We start from the raw sequence: 20,929 nt of genomic DNA on the forward strand, positions 1-20,929 counted from the left end.
AATCAATCAGATATCAAACGTTGTTTATAAACAATTGAACGAAACGGGCTCAGTTTGTCAATGTGAATAAACATATGTTCATATGAATCTTTTTTCTTATTTTTATGTGCTGAATCCACTACTGAAGTTGTGTCCATATATTATGGAACACCCTGTATATACCACGTGTCAGCCATGACGTATTTTCTAATGCAATAAATGAATTACCAGTGAAATCGTTAAAAAAAGAGTATTATCATTTCAAACGAAGCTGGTACTTTTCAGTTATAGCAATTTCTATGAGGTGTAATTTTCAAGCGATACGTTCGCTGCCACCGACGCAGCATATGCGGTCCAGAATGAAATTTCTCCGAATTTCTAGTGGCAGCGAAAGAAAAGAAGAAAATGAAGATTAACGTTTACAACGTTTCTTTCTTGACTGCGTAAAAACAGACCTATCGAACCGATAGAATGTCCGTGTCTAGCGATCGACATTGTCGCGTGTTCCCTCCAAACGCAATCGTTTCCGTCCCAAACGTCCACACTGTCCACGCTTTGAGTGGCGTTCTCCGTAGTCGAGGCTCCGCCGATCATGTAAAGACAATCAGACAAGACGTAGAAGGAGGCAAAGCACCTTGGCGACCTCAAAGGCACCGTTTTCAGCCATCTGAAACAAACGCATCGATAACCGTTCTCTGCATTCGCCGCTCGCGGACTGCGATAAATCGAGCGTTTAATCCAGCTAATGGGAGAATGGAGAGAGAGAGAGAGAGAGACGCGACGGGTATCGAGCTAACAAATTGTTGATCGGGTCGTAGCACTCCACGTCCTTCGAGAATAGCTCCTTTTTCGATTTTGTCATCCCGCCAGCGACCCAGATAAAATCCCGATATTTCACGCTGGCCGGTCCAACCCGCGCGGTCTGCATCGGTTGCACTTCCCTCCACGTGGAATCCGTGGGATCGAAAGCCTCTACTGTCTTCAAAGCTCTGCGACAAAGAGAAAGAACGATCTTATCGTGTGTATACGTCAGTGTCGAAGACGAAAGAGGAACAGCTTCTGCAGGAAGGACATTAAAGGACATTCAAATTTCATTTGTGAGCTGATATCAACTTAACACATTCTGCACAGCGTCGCTCATACGTGAGGGATCTTCTGTTTGGGATCACAAACAGAAACGCATATAAACCGTCACTTACCTTTTCAAAATATATTGAATAAAGTGAAATATATAAAATTTGCCATGAAAAATGTCGAAAATGCGATTTAATCGGAAGAAACGAAAAAGAATTTGGGCTGTACGAAAAATGAACTTAAAATGCCCCGATACAGAATGTGCTTGGCAAACATTTTGAAATTTTGAAATTTCGCGGTTTTGATTCGATGGATTCATCTGTACAAATTTGTTCACTTCTTCGATCGTTTTAAATTACGTGTCACGTAACAAAATTCCGTTGGAGCCAGGTTTGAAGGATACATCGCAACGAAGATTAAAAATCGCTTATTGCAATTCAGTATCCTCAAACTTCCTCGACTGATTGAAACAAGACTAATCACTCAAGCCGAATGTTCCTTCTCGAAATCGCTGATACCATTTTTCGCATGTTTCGAGAGTTATAGGATCGTTCCAGCGGCTTCAGCATCATCTTTAATTTAGCTCCAATGCAAAAACAGAACGCAGTGCCTAATACAAGTCTTCTCACAATTAATGTTCCAAGTTACATTTATCATTCCACTAAGTCACGTGAAATTACGTAAATATCTTCTTAAAATTGCCATAAGACGGGGAAATGTTTTGAATTTAAAACAGATACTAAAAACTAGTAAATCTTAATTTAGTATCCATCACAAATAAGAAATTCTTGAAAAAAAATGATTCAGTCTTCTTCTTATCGTTTACGTAATCGTAAATCGAATAGTTTCGCTTAAACCGTGACGATGATGACAATTAAGAGAGGCTTAAATTGGCCGCAATTAGCGTCGCGTGGCGTAGAAATAAACAGCGAGGAAAATGAAGGAAAACGCATAGAGGGAGAAGCGTAATTACGCTGCTCCCTGTCTACCACTGGTAACAACTCACATCCCGTTCCTGCCTTGCCCTCCTATCGCGTACATTCTCCCGTGGCTGACCACCAATCCGAAGTCCTTTCTGGCTGTCAGCATTCCAGGTTCTTTGAACCAAGTCCTGGTAGTTGGGTCGTAACTCCATACGTTTCCAACCGCGATGCTCTTCCTGAGAAGTTTGTCTTCCAGGGGATCTGCACCTCCTGGTGAAAAATATTTTACTCCCTTTTCCGTTCACGTTACCTCTCTTACACGTTTAAAGAGTTTCGTAAACATTGAGACCTCAAATCTCATTAGTCTCCTATTCGACTGTATCAGCTGGTTTCGTCGTCAGTGTCACTATCGTGAAATATCGATACCTTCGGCGCGCAACTGATAGAAATATCGATATCAGGATGATCCTCAGCTATAGATGACGAACAAATTTTCGTCAAATTTTCTCACCCCCTAGAATGATTCCAATCCAGAAAAAAATAATGTGCCAATGCCCTGAAGATTTACTAATTCCTGAAGTAAATTTTAAAGAATATCGGTAATTGTTTCTCTCACATAACCATCGTTTTCGGCCGCATTCTTTCACGACGTCTTTTCTCGCTAAGCATTTCGAGAAAGCATTTCAGCATCGCGTTTTGAACAGAACCAATGTCTCGTGATTCCGTCTCAACGCGTGTGTGATGTATGATAACTTAGTAGAAATCTATCCACACGTGCACTGATACAGATCTCAAGGTGTACGAGGCCCTAAACATTGCACAATGAGTGGTTTCGACAAAACAAAGTCGTAAAGAAGACTATACCGTAAGAGTCGCTGTCCCTCTTAAGAGCTACGTAAATGGGACGAGAAACTCGTTGTTTCTTTACCTTTTTTTTCTCTGTCTCTTTTAAACAAGCGATTCACTCGTCGACAACTTTACAAACTACACCATTTCGTCATCGTTCGACTCACCCACTAAGTAAATACGGCCTCTTAGGTAAGCGACCGAATGGTGATGTCGCGCCAGTGGAATTTCCCCCACGAACTCCCAAATGTTCTCGTCAGGCTTAAATCTGTATATGTTCTTGCCGGTGTTTCCGATTCGACCGTATTCCTCGTGTGGATCGACACCGCCGAACACTAGGATTGACTCTCGGTCAGGAAAGTACAGAGAACTGTCGAGGAAATAGCTGTTCGCGTTCGAAGCTATCATGCTGCTACTGATCCTTTGCGGGCTGTAAATACGATCATTCGTTGCTTCAAAATGTTGCGTTCAAACTTGAGGATTATGTAGTACTCATCGAGATAAACAGAAAAGTCTCAATAAACATGGGTATAAAAATCATTAGTTTCGGAGTTACAGGGCGTTTGCAATTACGAGCATGTGACAGACTAGTAGGCGTGGCTAATACCTACCGGGTGAGTCGTTGCAACTAATCAGTAGAGTAAACGTCTTGTAACTCCGAAACTAATGATTTTTATACCCATGTTTATTAAGACTTTTTTCTTTGCATTGATGAGTACTACATACACCTAAAGTTTGGTTGCAACATTTTGAACACCCTGTATATTACGCGCGAAGTGTAAGAGCCATTCTGAGGCCGAGATGTTTTAGGCAATGTTTAAAGTGTCACGATTTCAAAATATTACTTCGTACTTTGCCTGAAAATTCCGAATAGCTCAAAATGTTCAAAAAATGTTCTAGTTTTTTTTTCAGTAAAAAGGATTCTCTTTAATTTTTTGGTCATTTTCAGTCCGAATCCTTAAAGTAAAAGGTGTTAGCATAGTTTGAGACAAAGTAGCCAGAATGTTGAAATCGAAAATCCGAATATAATCGTTATTCGAAAGACTCACAGAGGTGGCTTGTAGTTCGATGCTCGAATCTGGTTACTTCTAGCGGTAAATTTTGTTCGCTGAATATTCTCGCTGTCCGGATAACTCATTCGGTTCTTCTCCTCGTCGATCGCGACGCCATTATCGAAATCAGTGGTCGTCGATTTCGCGTCGGTCCGCGGAGAGAAAGGATCGTCCGTGTCTGTGTTATCTGATGGGGAACTGGTTCTTTCGTCGTAATGCGAGAAAAACACCGGTGCCTTTATAGTCTTGATGGATTTCAATGTTTCTCGTTGGCTCGTCGAATTTTGCGGAATTTCCTGTTTTCTTTGTTCCTCGATCGTGTAACAAGCGGCACTACTAGCATCGAACTGAAACATTCGTGACGCGGTTTCTTCGAATAAGTAGAACTTTCACGTAGATGTACAAGGAAATATCGACGGAAAATTTCTTGCCTACCTGATTCGACGGATCCTCGATGCAACGTTGATTTTGAAGTCGAAGGATCGACGGTTCCTTGCTCCTCTTTCTGGGACTCGACGCGCGCTGTGTTTCGTCCTTCTCCTTTCTCATTTGGTTTGCTGAACTGTTTGAAATTCTGATGGGCTCCATCGAGGGATTGCGAAACGTTTCGTCCATCGGAATGCCCAAAAGTTGCACTACCTTCTTCATATGCTGCTTCTCTCCAGATGTCGATTTCTTTATCTGTCGTTCAGGGGAACGACGTGTATGAAATTTTTTCACCAAACTTGTTTTAATACAAATGTATTTATAAAATCTGGAGACTCAAACGGAGCAAACTATCATTTGTTTTAAAAACTTTTTCGATTCTATTGTGTAATACGTAGTTATCAACGTTAGGTGAAGCGGTGGTCCTTTTTATTCTGTCAGTATCTAGCAGTCGAACTTTCATTGGATGAGGAAGCAAGTATTTTTCTGCTTGGTTTATGATTCTTTTTATGATTCTAAGTGTTAACGTGAAACTAAAGTTTGAGACCATTTGTCAATTTACACCAATATCGAATTTGTTATCAATTTTTTGTAAATTTAGAATTGATATTGTAGGGTTCGGTAGCAATTTGCTTCGTTTTGGGAGATTAGATGAAGATCGTGGAAAAATTCATCGAACGTTTCTTAAGATTGCTATCTTCTTTCTCGAAAATCCTTGCCTAGCTTGCGATGCGCAGCAGTCACAAACTTTTAATCGACATTGACTGTAATCTGCGCAGAATTTAAAGATGAAAATTTCGATCTCCTAAAGGAAAAATCAAACCTTTTGGCAAAATGGAATTTTCAAATCGCCAGAAAGATGACGGAATGTTGCAAAATAGAACGACACGTATCTTATAGAATAAAGAAATAATTTCTTAAAATATGAAATTTACTCATTTGCTTAGAAGTCGACAGGAATTTTCCGGGCAGCCAAATATTTCACGTAAGGGAAGAATAAAATAAAAAATTCTTTTAAAAGTATAACAATATTTTTGAAAATACCAGGGCAGCTCTCAACAGTATAAAGTTGAAAGTATTTCATTTACTCAAAAATCGACACGAATTTCCCGAGCAACCCAATATTTCGCGTGAAAGAAGAATCAAATAAGAAAATTTGCTTAAAAGTATAACTTTCGATACTTTCAAAAAGCACATTCTTCACTTTGGAACATATTATCCAGGCAACCCGATAAAATTAGACAATTGAAGATTGCAGCTAGCGAACATTCCATAGCGAGTTGTCTTCAAGCAACTCGATCGCCCTTTATGCTATTTTCTCCCTTTCAATTCACCTAAATCAATCGGATCGAGACGCCATCGTGGTTGCTTCACCACGACACCTACACCCTTACCCGAGGGCGAAACTTTCGAAGCGTATCCACTAACTTCGTCGAGTTTTCGCCGCGTCTTGTATCCTCTGTAGACAGCCTGTATCGTGGTGGCTGCCTCTTCCTCGGATTTACCAGAGTCTTATGAAATTCGACTCGCGCTGCTGCTGCTGGCACCGGCAAACATCCGCCGCGTTCTTCTCCTGCCGGCTCTCGTAATCCAATTTATCGACGTCCTGGGAAGAGAGAAAAAAAGAGAAGAGGAACGAAGAGAAAAGAAAAACTGTTTCTTCAAGCTGCATCAGCGACGAGAGATATATCTCGTCGACGATGTTACCGATGAATTCACGCTGCGCTGACACTCTTCCATCGTGTGTTTCTCGTTGATTGACGGTCTGCAGGAAAGCCTCGGCGATTCTCCGCCACCGAATCTTGTATCGAAGACGATTGTTCTCTCCTCACTCTGTGTTAGGAATTATTCGTTATTGTACGATGTTCGTTAAAATTCTTGAACGGATAAAATTGTTAATCGACCATTTCGTGACCGGTGGGGCGCATGCGACGAAATTAATTTCAATTTAATATTCATTGTGGAAGTGGTAATTGCAGATTTTTATGAAATTTTGATATACGGTAGCAATTGAAGAAATATTCGACACGTCTTTTTTTATACGAGCAATCGTCCACATCGGAGGGGTGAAAATCGCTCTCTAAGTTAGAGGTAATATGTAAATATATTTGGTTTGATATCTCGAAAACTGTTAGAGATAGAGGAACAGTGTAAATTGGCGAATGTTCTACTCTTCAACGATAAATTGGAAAAATAAGAAATAAGAAATAATTTTTACCGAATATGCTTATCACTCTCATCTTCCAGGGCAATTTTGATCCCTTCACTGTGAAGGATTGCCAACAGAAACAATATTTGCCAAGTATTTCTTTCAGTGCTGCCTAATTTCTTTCAGTACTATTCACACTTGGGAATGTGCTCTTTTTAAATTCTTAAGTCGCAAAATTTTTAATTGTCGAAGAAAGTAATTCGGTCACGAAAGGGTTAAACTTAGAAGAGAGGAGATAACCGTTTGGGACTCGTAGTTTAATTCGAATTGTAATTGAGAAAATCAACTGCGATACACGTTTCACATTTAAAAATTGATAGCCGGTAAACGTTGACGCGGTTCTCAAGTTTCTGGCGTGGCTAGACGAGTGACAAATTGATGAGAAAAAAAATGGTGCTAATTTTTCATTCTTATGATCTTGACACGTTCACTGTCCGCTGAGTCAGATGTGTGTCACGGATGTTCTAACTAAAGAGTCTGTTCATAGATCGTTTAAGCCGTTTCTAATTCGGTCTCGGTGTCAATGGCGGCTGTAAACGCGTCGAATGATCAGCCATAAATGCAGAATGGTCGGAATTATCGGGGGAACGATTCTCAGAGGCTTGGATGTGCTTCAATGGAAGAAATCCGAGAAAATGTTAGTTTATAGCAGTTTCTTTTCTTCAATTACGTCGTACTGTTTGCGTCAAAGGATATTATATCGCGTGTAACTTTTTAACATGAGCAATGCAGGAACACGTGGCCTGTACTCCAATTTAACCCACGATCCCAAACGTTAACGCAAATGCGACCGTTTGACGCAATTAACCGAAGCTGAATTGTTACGGGGTCAGTGTAATCTCAAGGTAAGAGCTTATACGCTGTAAGTGCTGTTTCTACGAGTCACTCGGCGCATATAATGGCCTTTAACCCTCCCTGTGTATGCAAGGAGTTTCGGGATTAAAGCACGGATTTTCGCGGGCAACGTAAACTCTGACCTTTTGACTACAAGCTCCGTGACATTTCTTCGGGGGGGAAATTTATTGTTTCCACTTACAAGCACGTAAGCTTACCTCGAGATTTCTTTCACGATAACCGCGCGATTAATTGCAAAATCCTGCAAAATAGGAAAACGGTGGAATGTTTATGAAACTGGCGGAAACTGGCCTAACTTCTTTTCCATCTCGAGAACTCGATCGCAATTACGACTCACCCGTTAATAGTCCGCAGCTAACTATTTTTCCATCCTCGACGACGACCAAGTGTCGGTTAATTTTCGATCACGTGCCTCTCTTCGAGACGTGTGAAACATTTGTACGCGTATTCAAAAAATTCACGTACATTTTTCTTACACAAATACGAACTTTTAATGTATATGTATTATATATATGACATACGAACTAAATATTTGATATACAATGTCTGCATCTGTGATGTCTCTTTGTCGATTGTTGACCTCGTTGCAAAATCACGATACGAGAAAAAGTTTGTTATAGAAATATATATTTCTCCCTTTCGTGATAGTAAAATGATAGTAGAAAATAGTAGAAAAAGTATTAGCGTCGCGATTTTGCAAGTTTCTTTTAGAGCGTCGATCAATGAGTCGGTCCACTTTGAGGCCTCTGCGTCGATCTTCGATTCGCCCCAGGGTTACTCACCCCTTTGCTTCTCTCCAGGTTGCTCAAGTACTCGTTCATTAATTTCGGAGGCATCATCATGCCCTCAGGCATCTCCACTGGCAAATAATTCGGCGGTGCTGGTTTCGAGTGCCTCGAATGCATCGCTGTGTCGTTGTGAATTGCGCCGTTGTCGCCTAACAGATTAAATAATTTCGTTTCATATTTTCTTCAATTTTAACCCTTTCGCTACGGTAGTGTACGGTCAAAACGCGATTGTACATTTTAACGACGAAGAGAAATTTTTTCTCGTTATTTACACAGTTCTTAGGATAATGGAACGAAACAATTCGATAAAAGTAAATCGGTTATCCTGGAAATATCAAGCTGTGCTGTGTTCGAAATTTTTATGGGTGATTATAGTCATATTTAGTATGCAGTGAGAGTTCAACTTTGAGTGATTTTAGTTATTGTACCTTTCAACGTTGGGTAACTACAGTCGCCTTTAGTATAGAGCGAGTGTACAATATCGGGTAACTATAGTCGCCTTTAGTATAGAGCGAGCGTTCAACGTCGGAGAACTATAGTCACCTTTGGTATCGAACAAGCGTTCAACGTTAGGTAACTATAGTAACCTTTAGTATAGAGTGAGTTTTCAACGTCGAGTAACTATAGTCATCTTTATTATAGAGCCAGCGTACAACGTAGGAGAACTATAGTCGCCTTTAGTATAGAGCGAGCGTTCGACGTCGGAGAACTAGAGTCACCTTTATTATAGAGCGAGCGTACAACGTCGGAGAACTATAGTCAGCTTTAGTAAAGAGTGAGCGTTCAACGTCGGGTAACTATAGTCACCTTTAGTATAGCGAGCATTCAACGTTGGGTGATTATAGTTATTATACCTTTAGTATAGAGGGAGCCTTCAACGTTGGGTAACTATAGTCGCCTTTAGTATAGAGCGAGCGTTCGACGTCGGAGAACTATAGTCACCTTTAGTATAGAGCGAGCGTTCGACGTCGGAGAACTATAGTCAGCTTTAGTATAGCGAGCATTCAACGTTGGATGATTATAGTTATTATACCTTTAGCATAGAGGAAGTGTTCGACAATGGATGACTATAGTCACCCTTAGTAAGGAAATGGTTAATTTTATATTCAAACATACCGGAGCTCTGAACGTAGTTGTTAGGCACTCTAGTAGGCGGAAACGAGTAATCGTTATGGGGTGAATTCGTGGGTGTTTTGTTTGGACGTATTTTTGGTGCTTTCAGCTCTGAAAGTTTCGTTCTCTGATATTCCTCGAGGTACAGCAAAAATTCTCGATACGTCACGTAGTTCTAGAAGCAGGAAATATAATTTGGAATTTGTAAAAATGTTGTCATTTAAAGATTGACTGAAAATACCTTGTCCTCTCCAGCCCAATTTCGATTCGTCGGTTCTGAGAGACCCAATAGGTCGATCCAATGATAGTAATCCTCCGTTTGATTACCGTACCAATATTTTATAATGACAAAACTGAAAAAGAGCTTCGTGAGGTATAGGAAGGATGTTTTATCGTCGTAAAGAATCAGTGAAAAATGAGACTCTTACGCTAAACCATCGTCGACCATCTTTTGCACCTCCGGATAAGACATTAGCTCCATAAATTCGGGATTTTCTGGATTCCTCTTGACATCCACCAACTGCCACGGCGCGATCAATCCAAATCTAATGCATTTTAATACATCCAGCATGTATTGCTTTCTGTTCTCCCAGTCGTACATCAACCATCGTACAGCGGACATTAAAACCTCCATTTCGCTGTTTAAGAAATCAAGAAATAAGGTAAAATTAGGAAACAAATGCAACGATTGTTAAAAAGATTTTTATTTAAAAAATCGTGGAGGAAGAGTTATTCGTTGCTCAAGTTGAAAGTATAATAAGAATCGAAGGTAATTCTATTGAAGGTAATAATAAATTTTGAAGAAATATTTCGGAATTGAACATAATTCCAAATTTTTAATTCTTAACTCTTGGTTCAATGACAAATATAAATTATTTATATTTTTCCGGTTACTGATTAATATCGACGGAAAAATTTCAGCTGAAAAAGTTTGTTTATTACTTTTAACCATCGTTAGCAGTGTAATTCTTGAAATTTCTGTTTATCAATAATTTATATAAATCTCAATAACCTATTTCTTTTATCGTCAATTAAAATGTTAAATTCTTTTACTCTAAAATTTTCATAACTTTTCTCACTTAAATACAGATATGTACGATTATTATAGTTCATTTTAAATAATTAAAACAAATTGATCCTAATTATCAGTAGTTTAGAAAGAAATATTTTTAGCCGAAAAATTTTTTCGTGATCGATAAAAGTTATCAGTAACCAAAAAAGAAAAAAGTGTTCGTTGATTGGTATTGGTAATCCGTAACCAAAGATCTTTTCAAACATTTATATTGGTTTATAGGTAACCAAAAGTGTTCAAATCGAGAAAATATTAATTACACTACAACTTTCATGAATTAAGGTTACAACAGTTAGGTTCTCTGGCTGAAATACATTTCTTACACGTACATATCTGCAGGTGTAAAAGTACCTATTGACAGAAATGTAATTCGACTTCAACAAAAGACACAGTTCGTCCATGGACAGCTCGAGAAAGTCTTTAGTGCCGACGAGCATCAGGAAGAATTTCATAATTCTCGGCACCATCAGTTCCATAACCGCGGTGTTTCGAATCTTCTTCGCCTCCAGGTACAACAGAAACGCGGTGTCCTCTGTGAACAACTCGTCGTTGTCTATGAAAGCCCAGCATTGTTCTTCCAGTTCTGTCGAACGTTGAGAAGAGAAGAGTATGATATTTACAGCGGTAGCTCATTGCTGATCGTATTTTCTCCGAGACATACAGATTTCAGCGATCAAGCTTTCAGCGAAGAAGAGAGGGTAGAATTTGCTTGTGTTTCGTTAGAAAAGACACGGACACACTTTCACGGAGTACTCTCCACGAAATCTCATATGGTTTATTGAAGTTTCAAGTTGGACAGTGACGTATTCAAGGAAACTCGAGCGCGCGGCACCATCGAGACTTTACCGAATGCCTATCGCGGCTGGAAACTTTTCATTCTTTCCCTGGCAACAGGGAGTTCGAAGTTTTAAAGCGTGCTAGAAAGCATCGGCCATATATTATGCGGTGCAGTCGTGTTTTAGAAGATTGATGGTGGTGGGAAACGATGCCGGCTGCGCGATGTAAACAGGATCATTGTTCGCGAGAGCCTTCCACGTTGACGGAGATGGAGGAAAATTTACATTTATGCGATAGCAAAATCCCTGAACGTTCTATGCTGTTGCTTTTCCCCCATTTTTGTCTAGTATCGTTTGCATTTATTTCTTAGTCTTGGGTGAAGCAAAGCACGGAGATCCACGCTGTTTCAGATCGTAAATTTGTTTTAATATTTTGATAATCTGAAGCTTATCAATTGGCTTCTTTGCTGCAAGTGATTATCGCCCTGCAGCGATTAAATTAATATGAATAGAATTTGAATTGTAGCGATGTTAGGTATTGCTCTTTACTACTTTTTTTTTTTAATTCTAGAGCTTTATGTCTAGTAAGTTTGAACACATGAAGTGTAGCACTTGAATTTTAACGAAACTTTGCAGGTCGATAGATAATTGAAAGGACTTTTTTTTTAAGTAGAAACTCCTTTAATGAGGTTTTCTTACTTTCAGTAACAACGGAAATAAATGAAATCGCAAGTGAGACATTCTGTATAAACGAAGAATCTACGGTTTGATTTGGGTTAAATTTTTGTGTGAATGCAGTCACGGCGTTTGAAATGTTAATGTAAAAATGAATCAATTTTACAATTCTCTAAGGAATCTTACCTTTAATTTCGAGATACTGAGCAGTGATGAAGATCTCTAGAATGTTGTCCCTCTGCAAAAGGCGGTAGCTCTCGTTCTGCGAGCTGATCATCCAGTCGTAGATGATCGAGAAAGCCTTCGAGGACACGTCGCTCTAATTTATGTATTAAAATTACGTCGAAGCATTAACGTTTGAAGAGTAACGGCGGAAAAATGACGAGTTCTCTCTTAATTCTAAAACGAACTTTAAAAATTGTAGACCTAGACTGATTCTTCAAATGTTATCGAATTAATCGACACCTGCTTCAGAGTCAAAGAATCTTTCGTTTTGGCACTCTTAAATTTTTGAAAAAATTTGTTTCAAAGTTTAAAAATTAAATATTCAAAGCGCCTGTATGCGTCCACTGTAATGAAAGTGTAAAAAAAATTCATAGATACACTTAACACATTATTAACCGAACTAATTGCAATTGAACAGATATCTAAGATTGCTGAGAAGATTTCTAGAAAAACAGGGAAAGAAACCCTACGTTAAGAAAATCAATAACACAAAATTATACAGTTCACTATATCTGACAACATTTTGCAACGAAATTTCTTAGAAAAAGATATTCGCATAAAGTATCATTCGTTGTGAATAGGAGAAATGGTAGATCTCCCTAATTTCTCACTGTTCACCTTCTACTAACCTCCACCTAAAAATTTTTCTGCCTGAATAAGAAGAAACGAATGACGAATTGAAGTCATGAACGTCAACAAAGCCAGCCTTTCTGCATCGCTCAGAAGGCTTGGTCATCTCGTTACACGTGTCCTTCTAATTCTAATTACACGTCTCCTTGACACGTGTCGAGCAGAAGAGAGAGAGAGAGAGCGCGCTCTGCCACGAGACAACAAAAGCGGAGACAGTATATAAAAATGACGAGGCTTCGCGATCATTAAATGGCGGCGCTAGTATTCGAGAGCCGCCTCTATTCACCCTTAAGTAAAAAGAAAGTCAAATATAGACGCGAGCAGGGAGAGGCGAAAAGGAGTTCAAGGTCGCTTGGCTTCGAGCCCGCCGAGTCACCGGTGGAGGAACGACGGGAAGTAGAGGGGCCAGAAGAACAGGATGCTGACACAAGAGATTGGGGTCGCAGGCAACCCCTTGCCGCTGCCTACTTGGCGATTTCGAACCTTCACCACCGGGCCAGATTTATCTCGCTCTTTGACTTGGACCAAAGACCAGCTCCGGCTCCGTATATTTATTCGATTGTCATTATCGTGGACGGACAGTTGCGAAAGTTGTAATTTATGAACGCTTACCGGTTGAACAGCCGTGCAACTTGCTCGAATCTTCGTGATTTATGGAGAGTTCTTCCGAGGTGTGGGAATAGAGGATGTGGATCGATTTCTGTGACCGATTTATCGATGTATTTATTCTATACAGGGCGTTTCTTTGCAAGCGTGACCCACTTCAACGGTGGATGAAGGTGTAAGAAGTTTGAAAGTGTTCATGTGAACATGTGCCCTGTTTCATCTTCTTCTCGAGTTACAGTCATTTTTGTACTTCGCTGATACTCAACCCCTTGCCTTACGATTTTTTAGTCACTATGTATTTTACATACGTTAGCCTCGGCTATTCTCTGTTCCAATACAGTGTTAAATAAAAAGAAGTCAAGATATTGTATACGATTTTTTTTTTGTAATCGTCAACCTTTGAATGCAACGAATGTCAACCCGAAAGCAAGAATACATTTCGATCATTTTCTACACTATGAGTGTGACGAGTAATTACGATGCAAGGGGTTAATGATAAACTGAGTTATGTAGTTTAACTGATTTTCCTGATAGGAGGTCACTATGCCAATTTCTCGAGTGGTCAATTGAACGAACTATTGCAGGAAGTTCCACTTGATTGTGTGACAAATGGAAAGGTTATACAGAACCGTTTGTCTGGCTTTCTTGGTCTCTAGAATTAAATCTACTGGATTTTTATCTTTGGGACCGCTTGAAAGCGATTGTTTAGTCTATGGCTAACAAACAATTCGACAAATACGTGGAATTTTTGAAAACTGTAGTCATTTTTAACACTTCCTGTAAAAGTAAACAGTTGCATATCGCTGGAACACGAAAAGGATTACAACTCAGGAACAAGATTAAGTAGAACACATGTTTATACAAACGTTTCTCTTATTTCTCTATCCCCTATAAACATCTTAAGAAACGCCCTGTATATTTAACGAAACGTAAAATCAAAAAGAAACTGAAAGGTACCCAGATGATCACAAAGTTGCAATAATTATCACGAAAGATTCTCCGAAACAAAATTACAGCTCTAGAAGAACGAAAGTAAAACTTTCATTGGACAAAAGAGAATATTTTCTCAGACAATCCTCCACGAAAATCCTTTCCATACCATTTCTCACTTCAAAAATCGTAGTCTGGAATACCAGACAAAATTCGAGAACGTCTCAAGTTTTTCGACATCCCTCCGCGAAACAACCTAAATCCCAAACACCGTAAAAACTCGATCACTTCACGTCCCCTGAAACAGCCCTGCATCACGAGGGATGGACGAATTTCGTTGTGAAAGCGAATCGAACGCGTAGGATCCGTGGAACCCTATCGAATCGGCCACTCTATCCGGCAAATCATTCAAAAAAAGGAAAAAAGAAGAAGAAGCAAAATAAGAGGAGGATCGAGCGGAAGAATGTCCAGGTGGGTGGAGTGGCAAAGATGAACGCGGACTGCCGGTCGATCGAACGCGAACGATAGATACGCATTGTCAGCGGGGGTGTGGGTGGCGGAAAATCGGATCGCGCGAACAAAAGGACTTTATTCCGGATCCGCTAGACTGTTCCGTATACCGATAAGCCCGTAATACATCTTGCTCGGTGCAAGGGGGTATAATGTGCCGCTTTTCCCAGGAAACTCGAGGGACGAGCGTAGTTTCCCTGGGCGTTACGTTGTCGCGTAATAAATTGTCGACGCGTGGAGCGACACGATAGCGTTAAGGGTATCGACGAACGAAGAAACGCTGGTCCATGGTTACGACTCGTTTAACGCGCCTCGTTAAAGGACGAAGATCGATGGCGGTCGAGTGCTAGTGAAAGCTACGGGAAATTTCGTTCGCGATTTTAACGTGGCCCGTGGTCACCGAATAAATCAGCCGGTCTCTGAAGAGAAATATGGCGCGGCTAGTGGTATTGCAAGCACTATGGCAGGACGATCGGCGAGCGAGATGAAAGATGGAAATGGTGAAATAGACGACAGAAGTTGGACAGGGTGAACATCGTAACGTGATCACCTTGAATTATTCTCTTGCAGGTGGACAGATTGACTTTTCCTTTTTTGTCGTATGAAATGGTTCGAAGGGGCTCTTGTGATGATTGTGGTCTACTTTCTTTTGTAATTGTTTCTTTTTGTGTCGCATATTACGGTTCAAAGGGACCCCTAAGACGATTGCAGCGCACTTTTTATCATTTTGTTTTTAAATTTTCAAGATCACTTTCAGTGTTCTATAGATAAAGCTGCAATGGTTTTACGTGTATTTTGCAGTGGATGTTGAAACGATGTTGAAAATAGTGCCCAATTGGATATTTGCATTTATCTGAGGATCTCTTTTAACCCTTTCGCTACGTTGACTGACGATAAATTTTCAACCACGGCTGCAAAATTTGTTATTTTGACCGTGTCGTTTTAAAATTCGGTTTATTAAATTAAGGTGGAAGTGCGCCAAGAGGTTCCAACAGTGTAGTGCGAGCAAATTTTCAAAACGTCTATAGGCGCCAATAGTAATGAAAGGGTTAAGGGTCTCCCGAAATTCCAGCCGAACGTCTAGCAAACGAATATCTCAAAGTGGACACGTTGCAAGGTTACCGTATTAAAGAAGCATGAAAAATTGTCCAAGATTTTGTCATATTTTTCAACTTCAAGTTAACACCGGTTCCTCATTGATAATTCTCGAGTTCTAATTGAGACTCATCTGGTTCGAACGTCTCTCATCTTGCACACGACAGAAGTACCCATCGCTTCGTTAAATCGAAGCTCTTAGACAGAAGGACACGTGGCTTCGTTACTTCCTCGCGGGCAATATGCCGCTGTCAGCAATTCCCGTTGGTGCTCGTAAATGAAGGAGCGTTACATTCGAGGACGAGAAAAGAACCGATAACTCACCCCGGTCAAATCGATCTCCTTGCAATTCTTCTCGTCGAAAAAGCTGCTGTAGCTCTGCAACACCAGCAGGTGGCAATGGAACTCGTCCTGATCGATTCGCACGATACAATCGGCGTTCCTTGGTAAGATCGATCGAAGGAAATTTAGCCCCCGTAATCCTGTCGTTGGTCCGACCGGGACTTCGTTACATCGATCGGATACAACTATAAGCTTACTTGTAATTTGTGATACGCCTGGCTAACTCCTGATACAGGTCGGTCTTCTCCGGGAGAATTATGTTATCCCAATCGATTGGCTGTTCACTCGTAAATCCGAGTCTGCGCGAAATTACGCGACGATCAAACGTTTATTGGGAAACATCGGTCGGGGAAATACGCTCGATGTGCCCGGGCGAGTTGCTTTCCTCTCTTTTTTTCTTTTTTTTTTTCTCTTACGAGATACCCGGGGAAAAGAAGGATACTCGATCGAGGCAATTTTATGGAAAAATTCCTCTCTCGCGACAATAAACTCGTGGCTCTGTGTCGTTTCTCCTGTAAAATTGCATCGAGCCGCGCATTCTCCTTTACGGTTTTCCCCGTTGGAAATAGCTACTGTTACTCGAAGGATGACTCGCGTGGCACCGTATCTCGATCGACGAAGAAAACTCACGTGGAGAGTGGCACCTCCTGCAACAACGGTGTTTCGTAAGACGCTGACGTGGCTGGATGCTGCTGTTGCTGCTGTTTCTGTTCCATCATCTCCGCTTGGCCGATCTTCGCTTTGAACGGATGCTTCGCGGGCCTGTACTCGTCGTCGACAGCTGGCAGTTTCTTCTGAGCCTGTTTGAAAATAACACGTCACTCTTCAGACGAACGCGATGAAAATTGCAGGAGGAAGAGTAGCTTTTTCTCGTGTTCTATCGTATGAAAAATTATGAAAAACATTGCAGACACTGTAGTCAGTAGGATACAGTGCTGGGAATTTTTTCAGATTTTTTGGCTGCAAAACTGAATTTTAATGTAGCGTGATACTTGAGCTGGTAAATGAAGACTTAAGCATGCACTGCACTCTCGCAGTAAATCCTCTAACGAGACAAATTGCACTATTTTATCACACAGACTCTCCTTTGACGTCATTGTTAATCTTTGAGGTTTATGAAAATCACAAGTGTCGTATGTGACCAGACACGTGATACCATGATCTTCGGCGTCAAAGAAGGTCAATAGTATCTTCACATTTTCTCCTTTGAACGGTACACTTTGTCTCTTCGAGCTTAAAACTGACATTTAGATATTATATTTCTCCCGTCTCATCTCGAGTGTCTGCACAAACAGCAGCCTGAATTCTTTCCTATTTCTTTCTTCAAGTGTCCCAGCAATTCGGTACAATTCTCTCGGAAAGGTAACACTTTTAACGAGAGAGTCGATCAAGGTGCGTCACGCGGAACGTAAACGAGAGTTATGACACCCATGTTACCTGTAACTGATTGATCGTGGACGATGAGACACCCGGCGGAAGATCGACGAGCCTGGGTCGCGCTGAGGACTCGGAAACGCGTCCACCGAGCTCGTTTCCGGCTCTATTTAGCTCGGCCTTGACGTTAACCTTCGTGTGTCGCGGATCAGCGACCAGCACGCTAACCTTCTTCGATTCGAACACCACCTAAAACAACTACGCGTCTGCCCTGAGGCCAACATTCCCAAAGTTCGACGATTCACCGGCGAATCGACGATTGACCGGAACATTTACCTGATTAGGAACGATCTTCAGGTTACCGCTCGGGGTTGGCTGGAATGGAAACACTCGCTTCGGGCCACCGCCGTCGTTTACGCTGATGAATGCACGATCGTCGCCTCGTTCCCTTGGCCGAGCATGCATCTGCTGCATTAGATAGGCTAGGTTAGGGCACGCGGCTTCGTTTCTTCGCTCTTTACAATCGCCGTCTCTTCCTGGGCTGTCGATAATTTTCAGCATTGTGCTGGTTCACTTTTTTTCATTCTTTAACATTTTTGTTATGGGTAGAGAAAAGAGAGAGAAAATGATACATGTTATCGACAGATGAGCCGTTTAATGCAAAAGCGGTGTAAGTCAAGTTTTTGACTATTTGGTTTAAAACCACATGTCATTTTTTTTTTTCATTACTGTTTTGTGCAGAAGTGGTGTAAGTGTATCTTCATTAGTTTCTCGGTAGATGGCAAAATAAGTAAGAACCACACACTACAAATAGCATGGACGCTGTATGCAGGAATGACGTATTGAATAAAATGATTATACATATATCCCTATTATTATTGGCTGAAGGTATCACTACACAGTGGCTTACATAAAAGAGATGTATCATTCTTTCGTATTGTTGAATTCTACAGAACTTTTACTTTATTCCTCATTATCCAGAATTCAATTTTTTGACTTACACCCCTTGTGCATTAAACGGCTCACATAAGGCTGTGGTTATAGTGGATGCGTATTCGGATGACAAATAAAACATCTGAAGGCTGCAATGCATACAGTTGTAAGAATCTGTGTACATATTTGATTGTTTCGACGTATCGAGTTCATTAGAATTCCAGTTCGTACGAATACGCGTCCTGAGGGCGAGGTATAGTTTGGCCAAGCTAAGGTGGAGCTTTTAAAAGGCGTTAGGATGAAAAAGTATGATCAACGATAGAAGACAATTTGTGACGTTCTCGTGAACGTTGAATGTATTCGTCATTAAAGCTGAGTACAATTGATGATCTATAAATGCAGCGGTTAAGAGGTAGTAAAGACTATATTTATGGGTCGTTAAACGCAGTGTGCAGTAATTAACGGACGTTAATGGCAAGAACTATCAAATATTACATCTGATTATACAGGGTGTCCCGTAACTCCTCGAACACCCGGAAATGGGGGGTTGCTGGGGTGACTCTGAACAACTTTTTCCTTTTCCAAAATATAGTTTGAAGCTTCGTTTTTGAATTATTAACGAAAAACACTGGCCAATTACAGCGCGCGTAGAGCCCGCGCTCAGGGGCGGAGAACAGAGGCTCATCCGCGCGCGATCGAACAAATGCGTACGCGTGACTTCTCGGTTATCGGGCGCTGTCATAAAAAAAAAAAAATTTGACTGCACCGATATTTTTATAAGGCTTAGAGAAATGGTTTTTTGCCGTCACAGAGTGATTCGTGTATATGGGCTTTCGAGACAAAAGTCATAACTTCTAAGCTAATCAATTTTCGACCTAAGTCCTCTAATACTTTGTTTTTTTTTTTTTTTGAAGAGAATTCTCATATGAGAAAAAATGTTTTCATTAAAAAAAATTCTAGTGATTTTTTTTTTATTTTGTTGTTTTTTGGAAATTTTGTCACATAGTGTACTCCATCCATTGCACAACTCGTCTTACATTTTCTTTCATGCTTCTGTGCAAAACTTTGCAAAGTTTTCTTCCACATAAGAAAGATACTCGAAATTTTGGCAAAAGTCCTTTCAAAATCGACCCAGGCACAGATATATCTTTAGAACCGTGGGTACTCAATGGTTTAAAATTTTCTCTCAACGTTGGAGCAAAATGATAACACTTCGTCAACATTCTTTCTGTCGAAAACAAATTCTACGATAAGACACGATACATCTCGTTACCTGGAACGAGCCATTAGTTTGGAAACGGAATTATCAGAGGGACGACATCGTTCCCCGAAGGTTCTCTCGTGGTTCCGTTGCTTGTCCAATCTCCTATCCTGATCGGGATCATCCGAATCGTCGTCTTGGTGAACGGAGGACTCCCCTCTCGATCTAATCAAATTTTTCGCAGAGTTGACCGTGTATCTAGCCAGATCGGATCTTCGTCGAAGCAGCTGCACCTCCTTGGACGCGACACGACGATCCTCCAACAAGGAAGCAGCCTGCACAACACGGCTGTCCTGATAAATGTGCACGCTGAGTGGTCTTTGCCGGTTCGATAAACGTCGACGTCGTCTCAAAGTAGCTTTTCTTCGGTCAATAGGATATATAGGAGACCGGTCCTCCGAACTTTCCACCAGATTTGACCTGTTCAGAAGAAAGAAAGAGAGGAGTTTCGTGGATTTCTTCGAAAATTCGAAGAACGCGTCTCGACGCCGCGGGGAAACTTTGCTCCGTTTTTACCACCTCGCGGAATCACGTTTCAAAATTGCTGGAAATTTAATTAATCTGAGAGTTTATAGAGTTTCAAAATGGCTACTTTTAGAAACTTTATTCGACGCGTTAAACGAATGACTTATTTTCTGAAAATTTTTAGAGCAACAGTAGGTACCTAGAATGAAGGATACTGACAGGGGTAATCACGGGGTAATCACATTCTTCAGAAGTTTTTCTGATAATTTTACTGTTCGAGGGGAAATAATGAATTGACGAGTTCGTCTGATTAACTAGGAAAAATCCAGAAAATTATAAATCATCTCATCCATTGCTTGAAATACTGAATTACTCAGAATATTAATCCAGCATGCAATTATTCTATCGCTTCAAATAAATCGTAGAAGTGTATGTCAACTTCAATTCAATTTGACACTCTCAAAATTATATAACAAAATTTTATCAAATAAGTCACTTGAGCAGTATTCGAAACCCATGGAAAGAAGCTTGGGTATTGGAATTGGCTCGAATTCGCGAGCACATATTGAACTTGATCCCGTGCCTAACCGAAGTACGCGAACTAGACACTTTTCAACCCTGCCACGTGACTTCAGCCTGTACCGTACGAATCCTCCACATCGGAATGCTAAACAGACCGCAGCAGCCAGCGTCATTAAGCTCATAATTACCTCTCGTGACGTTGCGGGGATCGAGTCGAGTGCGGCGTGGGTGGACACTGTTCTCGTGGA

The 20,929-nt window shown here is 40.7% G+C and overlaps 1 protein-coding gene across 1 annotated transcript in view; it reads right to left on the reverse strand.

The window, feature by feature from the left end:
• Nucleotides 1–19,720, reverse strand: part of LOC108571007 — a 20,777-nt gene extending 1,057 nt beyond the window's left edge. Inside the window, 21 exon segments of the mRNA XM_017932973.1 lie at nucleotides 435–646; nucleotides 777–968; nucleotides 2,060–2,246; nucleotides 2,990–3,252; nucleotides 3,872–4,221; nucleotides 4,310–4,555; nucleotides 5,729–5,812; nucleotides 5,814–5,906; nucleotides 6,008–6,133; nucleotides 8,147–8,333; nucleotides 9,265–9,440; nucleotides 9,507–9,618; nucleotides 9,694–9,903; nucleotides 10,689–10,920; nucleotides 11,975–12,107; nucleotides 16,109–16,226; nucleotides 16,324–16,425; nucleotides 16,757–16,926; nucleotides 17,564–17,749; nucleotides 17,837–18,041; nucleotides 19,707–19,720. Of these exon segments, the coding sequence (XP_017788462.1) occupies nucleotides 435–646; nucleotides 777–968; nucleotides 2,060–2,246; nucleotides 2,990–3,252; nucleotides 3,872–4,221; nucleotides 4,310–4,555; nucleotides 5,729–5,812; nucleotides 5,814–5,906; nucleotides 6,008–6,133; nucleotides 8,147–8,333; nucleotides 9,265–9,440; nucleotides 9,507–9,618; nucleotides 9,694–9,903; nucleotides 10,689–10,920; nucleotides 11,975–12,107; nucleotides 16,109–16,226; nucleotides 16,324–16,425; nucleotides 16,757–16,926; nucleotides 17,564–17,749; nucleotides 17,837–18,041; nucleotides 19,707–19,720 (3,598 nt within the window).
• Nucleotides 19,721–20,929: the final 1,209 nt, after the last annotated feature.

The sequence above is a fragment of the Habropoda laboriosa genome, unplaced genomic scaffold (genome assembly GCF_001263275.1).
Source record: "Habropoda laboriosa isolate 0110345459 unplaced genomic scaffold, ASM126327v1 scaffold97, whole genome shotgun sequence".
In the NCBI taxonomy this organism is placed as follows: Eukaryota; Metazoa; Arthropoda; class Insecta; order Hymenoptera; family Apidae; genus Habropoda; species Habropoda laboriosa.